At 53.4% G+C, this 12,999-nt stretch overlaps 1 protein-coding gene across 1 annotated transcript; it reads left to right on the top strand.

Moving 5' to 3' along the window:
* The first annotated feature begins 686 nt into the window (after positions 1–686).
* On the top strand, positions 687–12,774 carry TBX21 (T-box transcription factor 21). The gene is made up of 6 exons (XM_061391541.1): positions 687–1,489; positions 9,205–9,359; positions 9,718–9,839; positions 10,437–10,586; positions 10,738–10,799; positions 11,040–12,774. Exons 1-6 carry the CDS (start codon positions 999–1,001, stop codon positions 11,656–11,658), a joined length of 1,599 nt encoding a protein of 532 aa, XP_061247525.1. The 5' UTR covers positions 687–998; the 3' UTR covers positions 11,659–12,774.
* The last annotated feature ends 225 nt before the right edge of the window (positions 12,775–12,999 follow it).

Below are 12,999 nucleotides of genomic sequence, written 5' to 3'. Positions count from 1 at the left end.
AATGCATCAGTTTGTTTTCTCTAGCCTAGGGGACTTGAGGCTGACTTTCAGGCAAAGGCAGTGACTTGCCCAGATCACATTTACCTGAGTGGTGGTCAGAGCCAGTCCTGCGACTCTGAGCACTGGCAGTCCACTGCTGCTTCCAGTGCTCATGGCTGACACACCCACACGCAAACCCTCAGCTGCTGCTGTGCAGTTCGCTTGATGGAACTCTTCTTGCTGCCCACCAGATCCCATGTCTGCCCTAGGGCTGAAGGAGCAGATTCATGGGACACAGCCCCCTTGGGCCTCTGGCAAAGAGGAAGAGCGCAACACTTCACACAAAGCCACTCAGCACGGAGCCTGGGCACATAGCGAGTATCAGTGAACATCTGTCACATGGCCATGGGCGAAGCAGCTCGGAGCCTGCGAGTAAGCCCATCTGGGTCATCACCGAAGGCTTCCCGTAGGAGGGAGCCTTTGAGTTGAAGCTTCAAGGACGGGTGGAATTTCCACGAGGGTCCAGAGGAGAGAAATAGTCTGGCGTTTCACGTGGAGGGGTTGACTCTCCCATAAAGCATAAAGTCTTTGAGCGTGAACTACAAGGCGCATCGGAGACTCGCTGCTCTGCACGGTGGGGGCCCTACAGTCCTCACCAACCGTGTAGAATTTGCCAAGTTATTAGCCAGGAGGGGCGGGGTGAGGCGGGGCGGGGCCGAAGTGGCGGGGGGGTGGGGGGGGTGACCGAGAGAGCTTCATAAAGCCACAGCAAAGGCGCCGCGACGCTAGTGACAGCGGCCCGCTGGAGAGGGAGCCCGGGAGCTGCCGCGCGCCCGCCAAACGCGGGCGCAGGACCCAGGCGTCCGAGCCCGGGCTCCGGTGGGGCCCCGCCCCTCCCCCAGCCCCAGGGCCCCCGCCCCGCCCCCCGCCCACTTCTGCCCAGCCGACCCCCGCGCCCGCCCCCGCGCGGAGAGGGGCCGGTCCTCGACGGCCCGCGGGAAGGTGCCAGCCCGCCCCGGATGGGCATCGTGGAGCTAGGCTGCGGAGACATGCTAACGGGCACCGAGCCGATGCCGGCGAGCGACGAGGGCCGGGCGCCAGGCGCCGACCCGCAGAACCGCTACTACTACCCGGAGCCGGGCGCGCAGGACGCGACCGACCGTCGCGGGGGTGCCAGCCTGGGGGCGCCCTACGCCGGGGGCGCCCTGGTGCCCGCCCCGCCAGGCCGCTACCTCGGAGCCTACTCCTACCCGCCCCGGCCCCAGGCCGCCGGCTTCCCCGGGGCGAGCGAGCCCTTCCCGCCGACGCCGGGCGCCGAGGGCTACCAGCCCGGGGACGCCTACTCGGCTCCGGACCCGCGCGCCACACTCTACCCGGGGCCGCGCGAGGACTATATACTGCCGCCGGGGCTGGAGGTGTCCGGGAAGCTGAGAGTTGCGCTCAACAACCACCTGTTGTGGTCCAAGTTTAATCAGCACCAGACGGAGATGATCATCACCAAGCAGGGACGGTGAGTGAGGCGCGCGCCGGAGCGCCGAGCGATGGGAGCCCCTTCGTCCTGCCTGCCCTGACCGAGACGCGCTTCTTTTTTTTCTGTCGAGACTTTGCTAGTGTCTCCGTGTCCCTCACAGCTTTGGCTCAGGCCTTGAGGGGAAGGAGGGAGTTGAGGTGGGGACAGTCTGGGGGTTGTTTACTCTCAAGACATTGCACCGACAGGCGCAAACCAAAACCCATGAGTGATGAAGGAGAGAGACACAGGGAGCCATGGTCCTGGTTTAGGGCGAGGGTGCCTATGGTTTCCCCAGGCACTAGTGTGCCGCTCTCTGCCTGAGTGGGGGACACCCAGGGCGCAGGGGGAGTGTGAGCTGTGGGTCTGACAGAGCAGGGCACCTCTTCGCCCCTACGTGCTGGGAAACCGAGGGGACGGCAGAGTCTTGCAGTGGAGCGGGCAACAAACCAGCCCTCATCTCAGGGGCTCTCTGTGCCCACCTCTCCCAGCGCCCTTGCTGCTGTTGTCTACAGGTCAGCTCCGGAGGAGGGAGACGTGTAAAACTGGGATTTGGTGACATGGAGACGTAGTCGCCAAGTTTCCTTTCCGGTAGTTACTTTGAGATCATGTGTCTGGTGTGTGCGTGTGGTGGGGGGAGGGAGATGGTAGAGTGGGAGAGGACACAGATTCCTTCCCCACACGGTCCCTGCCTGAGGACACAGATGTCAATGGGCCTGAGCAGGTGAAGCTACCTCAAGGGTCCCAGCTGGCAGCCGGTCCCACTCTCTGGACCCTTCAAGGCCTGTCCCCGAAAGCCTGCCCTACCCTGATTCAGACATTCAGTCCACCCTGGGGAACCCCTGGTTCTGTGGCTCAGGCTCCCCTGAGCCCAGTGCGTGCAGGGTAGAGTTTTGGGGCCAAGGGTGCTGCTTCCGGAGAGAGTCTCCTACGTGGGGAAAGAAAGAGAAACTTGCAGCTTGTGTGTTATTTGTGTAGCAAACTCCACTCTGAGTGGGCCCTGACTGTGTCTGGTGGGTGAGAGTGTGCAGCCACCCTTCCCAAGGGGGGTTTGTGTGGCTAGAGAACTACTGAGGGCCTCTGTGTGGAGTGACTGTGTCATCAGTGGACCCGAGAGGTGTTGAAGAGCAGATAGGAAGTGCGGGGCTCGGGAAGGGAGAGGGGAGAGGCCATGCTGGGCCAGAGGGTTGACATTCATTCAAGCAGCACCCTCGGCCCCAAACCCTACCCTGTATGCACTGGGCTCAGGGCAGCCTGAGCCATAGAACTAGATCCCTCAGGGTAGACTGAATATCTGGGCATTGCTGGAACATTTTTCCATCCTGATGAATGATTTCTGTGGGATGGCTTGGGATTGAGGGACCTGTCCACCAATCACAATGGGCTTCAAGTTGCTGAACTGTTCTTTCTCAGGGATGAACCCAGGAAAGACGGCATTTTCTTTTATGGCCTGGCCTTCATCTTCTAGGCCATTTGATAATTCCTCTCTGCTCCCCCAACCCTAGCCTCCTTCTGGGTACACCTAGGCACAGCCCAGGCTTCTAGGCTGTCATGTCTAAATTGGAGGGAACCCAGAAGATCCTGTTCTGTCTTCTTCCTGGACATACAGGGAAATGGAGCTAGAGACAGTAAAAGAGACTTTTCTGAGGTCACATAGCACATCCATTGCTGGCAGAACTGGCACCAGCTCCCAGATGGTATGTGCCTGTGTTTCTTTCTCTGCTCCCCCAAGACCAGGAGTAAAAACAGCCACCAACACTGTCCGAAGGCCTCGATGCATTCATCGTGCTTTCACTTCCATTATTTCACTGCGCTAGGTAGGCCAAGCAGCCTCCCCGTCTGCAGCTGAGGGCGCTGAGGCGCGGGGGGCTGATGGGTTTCGCTTGGTCACACGGCAGACCCAAACTCAAGCCTCCACTCCGTTGAGTGGTCAGGAAGCTTCCCTCCCCGGGGCCTGCTGGGGTCTCCCCACAGACTTGTGGCCAGGCCCCTGCCCCTCCAGTCTTGAGGGCTGGGGTGGACAGAGCTTCAGCAGAACTTCAGGGATCTGGGGGTGCAGGACTGGCTGTGGGTCTTAGGGTACGGTACAGTCCATATTGCTGTACTGGTTGTCTCCTTTACATCTACAACCTCCTCTTTGCTTTACATTCCTGCTGAATAATCCTCCTTGACAATTGTGTTGTCTCTCTTTCATTTTTTTTAATTTTAATTTTTTATCTTTTGGCTGTCCTGCACTCGTGTGCAGTGTGTGGGATATTAGTCCCCTAACTAGGGATTGAACCTGAGCCCCCTGCCTAGGCAGCTTGGAGTCTTACCTACTGAATCACCAGGGAAGTCCCTTGTTGTCTCTCTTTTATTTAAACCCACACACTTAATTTCCTTTATTATGAAAAATTCCAATATATACAAAACTGAAGAGAAACATGTAACAGATCTCCACCTACCCATTACCTAGCTGTGGATACTAGTCCAATCCTGTTTCTGCTTTTCCTTTCTCTGTTAACGTCCATACCTCTGGTCTGAAACTATGTTAGTGATAGCGTAATTAGTAAGTAAATCCTAGACACTGTATTACTTCATCCTTAAGTAGTTATCTGTGCACCTCTAAAAATGGGTTTTTAAAAAGAAACGCAATACCATTAGCAAACCTGAAAAGAAATTCTTAAATATCATAAAATTTCCCTGATTGTTTTGTATGCTTGCGCGCGCTCCAGTTTTGCAATCCTCACGCTTTCAATCCGTCCTGACGGACTGCTTCGGACACTTTGTGGGTTGGAGCTGTTGGAAGGGGACAGTGGCCTCTCACCATTTCCCTTGAGGCCTCCTCTTGGATCGGGCCTCAGGAGCCCCAGGGTGGGGTGGAGGAGACCGAGGACACGCGGCCCCCAGTTCGGCACCTGGGTCTGTGAACTTAGGCTCCAGTGATCTGGGAAGTCGGCGGCCATTTCCTTCTGCTACTGGCTTCTGAAAAGTAAGACGGGCTCAGAAAACAGCTCCCTTTCTGTCCTCCTGCCCTGGCAGACTGGCTTGTCCCTCCATGGTTTCCAGTGATCTGTCAGTCACCACCACATCACCCACGACTTTCTTCCTTTTTGAAAAATCCTTCCAGCAGGCCCACCCACAGCCCTGTAGCCTTTCGCCTTGGGGCTGACTCACTCCCTCCCTCCCAGATTCTTCCTCTCCTACCCACCCTAGACCCACCCCGCAGTGTGGACTGGACACACAGTCATGCGCTCCTCCACGGCAGGAATGGGATGGGGAGAGGGCTGGGGGTGGTTCTGGGGTCCAGAGACTGATCCAGGCGGCTCAGATGGGACTGGGAGGGGAAATGGACAATAGGAAGATGGACTGGCCGACTGGAGGGTTTGGAGTTCAAGTTTGTGAGTTTGTGGTCTGATAAGCGCACTCATGTTGCCCGGCCTCGTGTTGTTTCTGGGAGGCAGCCTGTCTGATAGTCAATGGTAGACATTCTCAGCAGAGGAAGAGCTAGGCGGCTGTCTCTGTGTGTGGGTGTGTGGGTGTGCAGTAATTGCCGGCAATCCCCACTTTTCTGGGTGTGATTAGTTGATTATTATAATTAAGATAACTCCATTGTTAAGCAGCTCTATTTGTATTTGTGTATGTATGTGCGAGGTTAGGGCTTGGTAAAACAATTTCAGTCCCGCATTATCCTTGATCGCAGGCCTCAGCCCTTTGGTGTTCTCTTCTCTACATTCCAACTCCAAGAACTTTTTATATCTTTAAAAAGTATTTTTAGCTTTAAGCCTGCTTTAATTTGGGCCGATGGGCTTCATTTCTCGTGGGATAGGTGAAAATGGTTTTGCTTTTTCTCTTCCCCTGTTTGCTGGTGGCCGTCTGATTTCTGTTCAATGGATCCGAGGTTAGTGGGAGGAGGCCCTCCCTTGATGCTCAGGTGCGTTTTGCATTTGGATCCCTAAATACATTGCCGGAAGATGCTCCTCAGACTTCCCTGGCAGTCCAGTAGTTAAGACTCCAAACTTCCACTGCAGGGATCATGGGGGTTTGATCCCTGGTTGGGGAAAATCCCCACTCCCCGTGGAGCATGGCAAAAAAAAAAAAAAAAAACCCTCCTCAAAAGTGGTTTCAATTTACACCCCCACAGATAGTGGAGGAAAGGACCGATTATCCTGCAGGTTCAATAGCAATTAGGTATTATCAATTTTGAAACATTTTGGGAACATGCCTGATAAAAGTGTTAGTCATTCAGTCATGTCCAACTCTTTGCAACCCCGTGAACTGTAGCCCACCAGGCTCCTCTGTTTATGGGATTTTCCAGGCAAGAATACTGGAGTGGGTTGCCGTTTCCTTCTCCAGGGGATCTTCTCGAGCGGGGAATCAAACCCAACTGTCTTGCATTGCAGGCAGATTCTTTACCGTCTGAGCCACCAGGGAAGCCCAGACTGATAAAAACCATCTCCTTTACATTTGTGCCTAATAACTGCGAATTGGAGCATTGTCGGAAGTGTTCAGGATGGGGAAGGGGTACAATGACTCGGCGAATCATTTCAAGGTGGATGGTCCTTAAGGAGTGGTGAGCTGTCTTTTCTAGGGCCTCAGATTGGCACCAGACTCCCTTTTCCTTCCCAGCAAAGCGTCATGTAAATCAAGGGCTATTTTGGAATCCCAGCTGGTGGTGAGTCTAGATTTTTAGGGTGAAGTTGAGACCTCCCTTCTCCTCTCCCTCTCCCCTACCCTGCCCCAGTCTTCTTGTGTCTCCTGCTTTTCCCTCTACTAGTAAGAAGCAGGAGGAGACGGTGGAGACTATAGCATGTGCCCGCCATCGGGAGACTCCAGCTCTGTGCTTCCACCAAGAAGCCATCACCAAACTTCTCTGAGCCTCATTTTCTTCAGATATAAAATTGGAAAAAAAAACATGTTGTACCTCAAAGGACTTTTTCAGTGAACTGGCTGCTGCATAAGTAGAGGCACAATGAATAAGTTCCCTTCTCTCTCTTTATTACTACATGTCTGGATAGGAACTGGGTACAATATAGGAGGCATGAATGACCTGACCACTGTTGCAAAATGAGTTAGTGGTAGCGATGGGTTGAAAATATTCTCTCACTCTCGATTGCTCAAAGCCTCATCCCTAACTTTGATTTCTCCAGTTGACTGGCACGCTAAGCTCCTGGGACCCAAGGCCTCAAACCGGAACTCTGGACTCTTGCTTGGGGTTCTTCAGCCAGGCCAGAGTGTTTTGATCACTCTGGGCCTGGGAGAAGGTGGGATGAGGGTGGGAAAGGGGAGACAGTGAGCTGAGTCGCACATCTTTCAAACTTCTTAACGGCTCTGAGAGGAAAAATGGACAGGAATTGTTATCTCCATTTATAGGTGAAGAAAGTGAGGTTTGGTTTAGGAATTAACTTATCCAAGGCCATAGGGCCAGTAAATCTCTTTTTTCTCAGCCCAGGAGAGTCTGGGGAAGGCAGGAATGTGACAGTACTCTCCCGGGAGATCTTTCCAAGGTTATTAGAGATGTTGCTCTAGGACCCTCTGGGGACTGTGTGTGTGTGTGTGTGTGTGTGTGTGTGTGCACGCGCATGAACGTGCATGCTCAGTTGTGTCCAGTTCTTTGCGATCCCATGGACTGTAGACTGGGATCCACCTGAAAGTGTTCTTTGGCCCCTGGAACTCAATCCCCCAGGTTTCCTGACTCATGGACCAGTGCCTTTCTTCCCACCCTGCAGGGCTTCTTGTAGGAGGAGGAGAGAAGTGTGTGTGGGAATGAAAAGCAATTCTGATGAGGGTTTGACTCTGCCATCTTAAAAAGTCTGCTCTTCCTCCTTGAGTTAGAAGAGACAGGCTAAGCCGGAGAGGCGGTGGTGATGGTAGAGGTGCTGGTTGTAGTGATGGTGGTGATGGGAGTTGTGATCATTGAGGTGTTCCTTATAGTGATGCTGGTGATGGTGGAGGTGTTGGTTGTAGTAATGGTGATGTTGATAGTGGAGGTATTGGTTGTAATGATGGTGGTGGTGGTGGAGGTGCTGGTTGTACTGATGTGGTGTTGGGGATGGGGGAGTGATAGTGGAGGTAATGATCGTAGTGGTGGTAGTAATGGTGATGGTGATGCTGGAGGTGCTGGTTGTAGTGATGTTGGTGATGGGGTGGTGATGGTGGAGGTGATGGAGATGGTTGTGTACGGCAGTGCTTAGTCCTCTGAATCTGTTACTCAGCACAATAGCACAGCATCCCAAATCCAACTTCCTCCACTTTTCCTGGGAACCAGGACTTTGATCACGAGAACTGTGCTCAATAGAGTCCCTCATCCAGGTGGATAGAAAGCTCAGGCTAGGACTTCAGCTACTTCTCTGAAGACCCAGGCCTGGAGTAGGTGGCACTGCAGACGTCAGGCCCAGGAGGACGGGGTAGGGAAAGCCTGCGGGTGTCCGCTCTGGGGCTAGGTGTGTGTTAGCACCGTGAGAGCCGCAGCGAGAGGATGGATGACAGTCTGAGGCCAGACCAGGGTTCGGGGAACTCAGAGATGAAGACCTACTAGGAACAGCCTGTGCTGGGGCTGGCTTGTGGCTTTGCTCCCCTCCAGGGAGCAAACTAAGGCTAGAGACGGGTGTGCAGCTAATGTTAGCAACTGACACTCAAAAAGAAAAAAAATTTTATGAAGAAGGAAATGGCAACCCACTCCAGTAATCTTGCCTGGAAAACACCATGGACAGAGGAGCCTGGCAGGCTACAGTCCATGGGATCACAAGAGTCAGACACGACTTAGTGACTAAACCATCCACCACTACAAAGTGAATATATGCCTAAAGATAATATGTGAAAAGGATATTTGCCATATACTAGCTAGTTTTTTGGTGGGACGGTGGGAGTCAAGGAAGACTTGGGGTTATTTTTTCATCAACTTCCATTTTATACTTATTTATAATGGTCATTAGTTTTACTAATACTGTAAAACTATGAAAATGAATAAAATACTAAAAGTTTCATATAAAAAAAAAGAAAAAAAATTTTAAAAGCCCTGCTTCCTAGTGTTTGCTGATTTCCATGGTAAATACCCCTATAATGGCTGCTTGCAAGCTGCCCACATGTTATCACTGAACTTGGAGTTGGGAAGAGACGTGAGGTGGCAAATATTACCTAGTATATCTCCACTATACCGATAAACAATCTCAAGAGCAGAGATAATAGTAGAGTGTAGTAAAAAATATTGAGAAGTGATTTTTTTGAGTATTTATTACCTTGACTTGTAATATACTTCATGGCAGTTTATATGATTTAATTTTTATTGATATTTATTTTTGGTTGTGCTGGGTCTTCATTGCTGCACGGGCTTTCTCTAGTTGCCACCAGCGGGGACTGCTTCTCTAATTTCGGTAAGCAGCTTCTCATTGCAATGACTTCCCTTGTTGTGGAGCTCAGGCTCTAGAGCTCGAAGGACTTAATAGTTGTGGCTCATGGGCTTAATTGCCCTACGGCATGTGGAATCTTCCCCGACCAGGGATCGAACCACGTCCCCTGCATTGGCAGGTGGATTCTTAACCACTGGACCACCAGGGAAGTCCTGATTTAATTGTTGCTGTCTAACACCTGGCTGGCAGACTTCCTGGACTTCCCCAGCTGGCTCTGGTGAGGACGGGAGCCGGCTCCAGCACACCGCTGATGGACCTCCTTTGCATAGGGAACGGCCGTCTGGGGGACTGGGGACTGATGATATTGGTGGGTCTCTCTGTTCTCCCCAGGCGGATGTTCCCATTCCTGTCATTTACTGTGGCTGGCCTGGAGCCCAACAGCCATTACCGGATGTATGTGGACGTGGTCTTGGTGGACCAGCACCACTGGCGTTATCAGAGTGGCAAGTGGGTGCAATGTGGAAAGGCCGAGGGCAGCATGCCAGGTACGTGCCTCCTTGGGAACCGGGGGCATGATTTTTCTCTAAGACTGTGCGCCCCCTGGTGGAGCCAAGAGGAACCCCCAACCCCCTGCCTCTGACTCCTAGGATTTAGTTCTCTAGTTCCACCCCACCCCATCCACTCCACCCAACCCCATCCCTTCCCCTCCCACTTCTCACTTTCATTCTGTCATCTCTTCTACTTTGCTCTATCCTGTCTTCAGCTCGGTCCTCTGCCCACACCTCCCCCATCCTGCCCCCGCTGTCCTCCCCCTCCTTCCTTCTTGCCGTGCCTCTCGGAACAGGCAAAGGAAGCCCCACCTGGTCCCAGGGGCTGCATGCCAAAAAGATTAACTGTCCACAGGGAACCGCCAGTATGTCCATCCAGATTCCCCCAACACCGGAGCCCACTGGATGCGCCAGGAGGTGTCATTCGGGAAACTAAAGCTCACGAACAACAAGGGGGCTTCCAACAATGCGACCCAGGTGGGACGCCTCCCCTCGGGAAAGCCCCCCACCTTTCCCTGTCCCTGAGGCCACAGTGGGTCCTGCAGGCTGATTCTGTTCTATGAGAGTGACTTCTCTCCCTCTCTGACTCTGGTTCTTTTCCACCCACTTTGAGAGGAAGCTGAATCTCAAGGCAGACAGGGGTCACATTCAGGCCAACGTGGGCCAACCCAGCCTGGGGGTTTCTTCACCAAATCCCGGCTGTGCTTGCTAGTATTGGGTACAGAGTCAGTACTGGTGGTCTTAGGGAGCGGGTGCAGAGTTTCTTTGAGTTGAGCAAGCCTATTAAAGGTGCTCTTATTCCCTGAGAAGCCCTGTTTGTGCTAATACTTTGGTCACAGTGGACATCTGGAGATAGGAAAGGAGGCAAGAGAATAGCACTGGTGCCCTGAGGAGGTTCAGGACGGAGGTTGGAGACTTGGGAAAAGTTACATGTTGGCAGGGCAGAAGAATGGTCACAATGACTTCAGGGCCCTTTGTGGCTTGGCCATAGGGTGGACCATAGGTGGGGTGGGGGAGGGGAGGGTTCCTTTGCACTCCCTCCTCCCACGCTCACAGCCGTCTCACCCCCCTCAGATGATCGTGCTTCAGTCCCTCCATAAATACCAGCCCCGGCTGCACATTGTCGAAGTCAACGATGGAGAGCCGGAGGCGGCCTGCAACACGCACGTCTTCACTTTCCAAGAAACCCAGTTCATCGCCGTGACCGCCTACCAGAATGCCGAGGTGAGGGCTGCCTGGGCGAGGGTAGGCTGAGCCTGAGTGGGTTGGGTGGGAAGAAGGGGAGAACAGGGCCCCTTGACTTCTTGGGAGTGAATTTGGAAGTTCCTCAGCCTCAGACTCAGCACTCAGATGACTCTGTTTCCCTTCTCTCTAGATTACTCAGCTGAAAATTGATAATAACCCTTTTGCCAAAGGATTCCGGGAGAACTTTGAGTCGTAAGTGCCCCTGGGTTCAACTCGTGTTGACAGAGGCCTTCCTTGTCTGTCTGGGACTGGGACTCCAGACAAGTGCTCAGTCCCCTCTCTGCCTCTGCGGTGGGGAAGTGTGCGGTGGGTGCAAAAGGCAGCGGGCAGGTCAGGAAGGAGGTATGGGGAGGGTCGTGCAGCAGGCAGGCTCCTAACTGACCAGTTCTACTCATGACCCCCTGTCTTTTGCCCCCTGTTTTTTTTTTAAAGCATGTATGCATCCGTTGACACCAGCGTCCCCTCCCCGCCTGGACCCAACTGTCAACTGCTTGGGGGAGACCATTATTCTCCTCTCCTCCCCAACCAGTATCCCATCTCCAGCCGTTTCTACCCCGACCTTCCTGGCCAGGCCAAGGATGTGGTTCCCCAGACTTACTGGCTGGGAGCCCCCCGGGACCACAGCTATGAGGCCGAGTTTCGAGCTGTCAGCATGAAGCCTGCATTCCTGCCCTCCGCGCCCGGGCCCACCATGTCCTACTACCGAAGCCAGGAAGTCCTGGCACCTGGAGCGGGCTGGCCTGTGGCCCCCCAGTACCCTCCCAAGGTGGGCCCAGCCAACTGGTTCCGCTCCATGCGAACTCTGCCCATGGAACCTGGCCCTGGAGCCTCAGAGGGGCGGGGGCCAGAGGAGCAGGGCTCCCCCTCCCTGTGGACTGATATCACCCCACTCCGGCCAGAGTCCAGCAACTCGGGACTGGGCGAAGGAGACTCTAAGAGGAGGCGTGTGTCCCCCTATCCTTCCAGTGGTGACAGCTCCTCCCCTGCAGGGGCCCCTTCTCCTTTCGATAAGGACACTGAAGCCCAGTTTTATAACTATTTTCCCAATTGAGCAGATGACGTGAAAGGAACAGGAAGAACGTCGTTAGGTTGGTGACACCAACCACACCACAAACTCAGGACTGAGCCGTCCCCAGCCTTTTCTGTCCCCAGCCTTTTGTAGTTGGTTGAGGAAGAGGGGGGCCAAGAAGGATTCTGAGGTTCACCTGCTGTCTCCTGGCCCACAGGGAAACCTGCGAGGACTGTCCTCTGCCCCTTCCTCTGCCCCAACTACAGTCATATACCTGGTGCTGCTTCTGGCTGTGGGTTCCCAGCTGGAGAACATAAAATGGACCACGGAAGGTCTGGGACACAAAAGAGCTTCCTCTCTTCTGCGGGTTGGGGTTGGGGGTGGGGATATCAGGGTTAAGTGGGATGGCCCGGCTGGAGACTCAGATCTCTCACTCTGTAGAGTAACTGTCAGCATTTCCATTTGTGTGTGTGTTAATCCCTGATATGGAAATAAAGACATGTGGATTTTGTAAGTCAGCTAGCCAGGGTCAGGGAGAGGACCCGAGTGACTTTGAACAACTGGCCTGAGCCCCACCCTCAGTGGAGTCCCAGGGAAGGGGCTGGCAAGGGGGTGGGGATTGTGCATGACTCAAGAAGCAAAGTCTTGAGATTTCCCAAGTGGCTCGGTGGTGAAGAATCTGCCTGACAGTGCAGAAGACATGGGTTTAATCCTTGATCCAGGAAGATCCCATATGCCATGGAGCAACTAAGCCCCTGCACCACAACTATTGAGCCTGTGTTCTGGAGCCCGGGAGCTGAAAATACTGAGCCCATGTGCCGCAACTACTGAAGCCAGTGAGCCCTAGAGCCTGTGCTCTGAAACAAAAGACGCCTCCTCAACGAGAAACCCACATACCACAGCTAGAGAGTAGCCCCGCAAGTAGAGAAAAGCTCCGCACAGCATTGAAGACCCAGCACAGCCAAAAATAAATAAATAAAATAATTTTTTTTATTTTAAAAAGGAAGCACTGACTTGCCAAGGGGACAGGGGGTTGTATGTAAGGATGCATTTTTCTTTTTTGGGGAACAGGGGAGGCTATTTATTGTACAGAGAGTGGTGTCCAGATATAGTACTTTTGTCTTCATCACTTTCTGGAAATAAACGCAAAACTGTCAAGCGTGTTCTGCTTTGGTACCTGGATGGGGGGACACAGGTGGGGACTCTACTGGGAACTGCAGCTGTATCCGAACTGTTCTCTCTGCTCTAGAACAGAACTTGAAATTCCGAAGACCCTCCTAGAAACTAGAGGTGATTTCATTCAGGGGATAAACTGAATTAGAGCAATTCTACATGTCCTGCCTTGGTGCTCAGGTTGACAGCTGATGCCACCTCTTAAGGTAC

Source organism: Bos javanicus, chromosome 19 (genome assembly GCF_032452875.1).
Source record: "Bos javanicus breed banteng chromosome 19, ARS-OSU_banteng_1.0, whole genome shotgun sequence".
Taxonomy (NCBI): Eukaryota; Metazoa; Chordata; class Mammalia; order Artiodactyla; family Bovidae; genus Bos; species Bos javanicus.
This window is presented reverse-complemented; position numbering and strand designations above follow the sequence as displayed.

Bases quoted from the DNA above. Each gene is read 5' to 3' on its own strand.
- TBX21 (XM_061391541.1), top strand. From the start codon at position 999: ATGGGCATCGTGGAGCTAGGCTGCGGAGACATGCTAACGGGCACCGAG. The intron at 1,490-9,204 runs GTGAGTGAGGCG...TGTTCTCCCCAG, and splicing joins ATCATCACCAAGCAGGGACG to GCGGATGTTCCCATTCCTGT. The intron at 10,800-11,039 runs GTAAGTGCCCCT...TTTTTTTTAAAG, and splicing joins TTCCGGGAGAACTTTGAGTC to CATGTATGCATCCGTTGACA.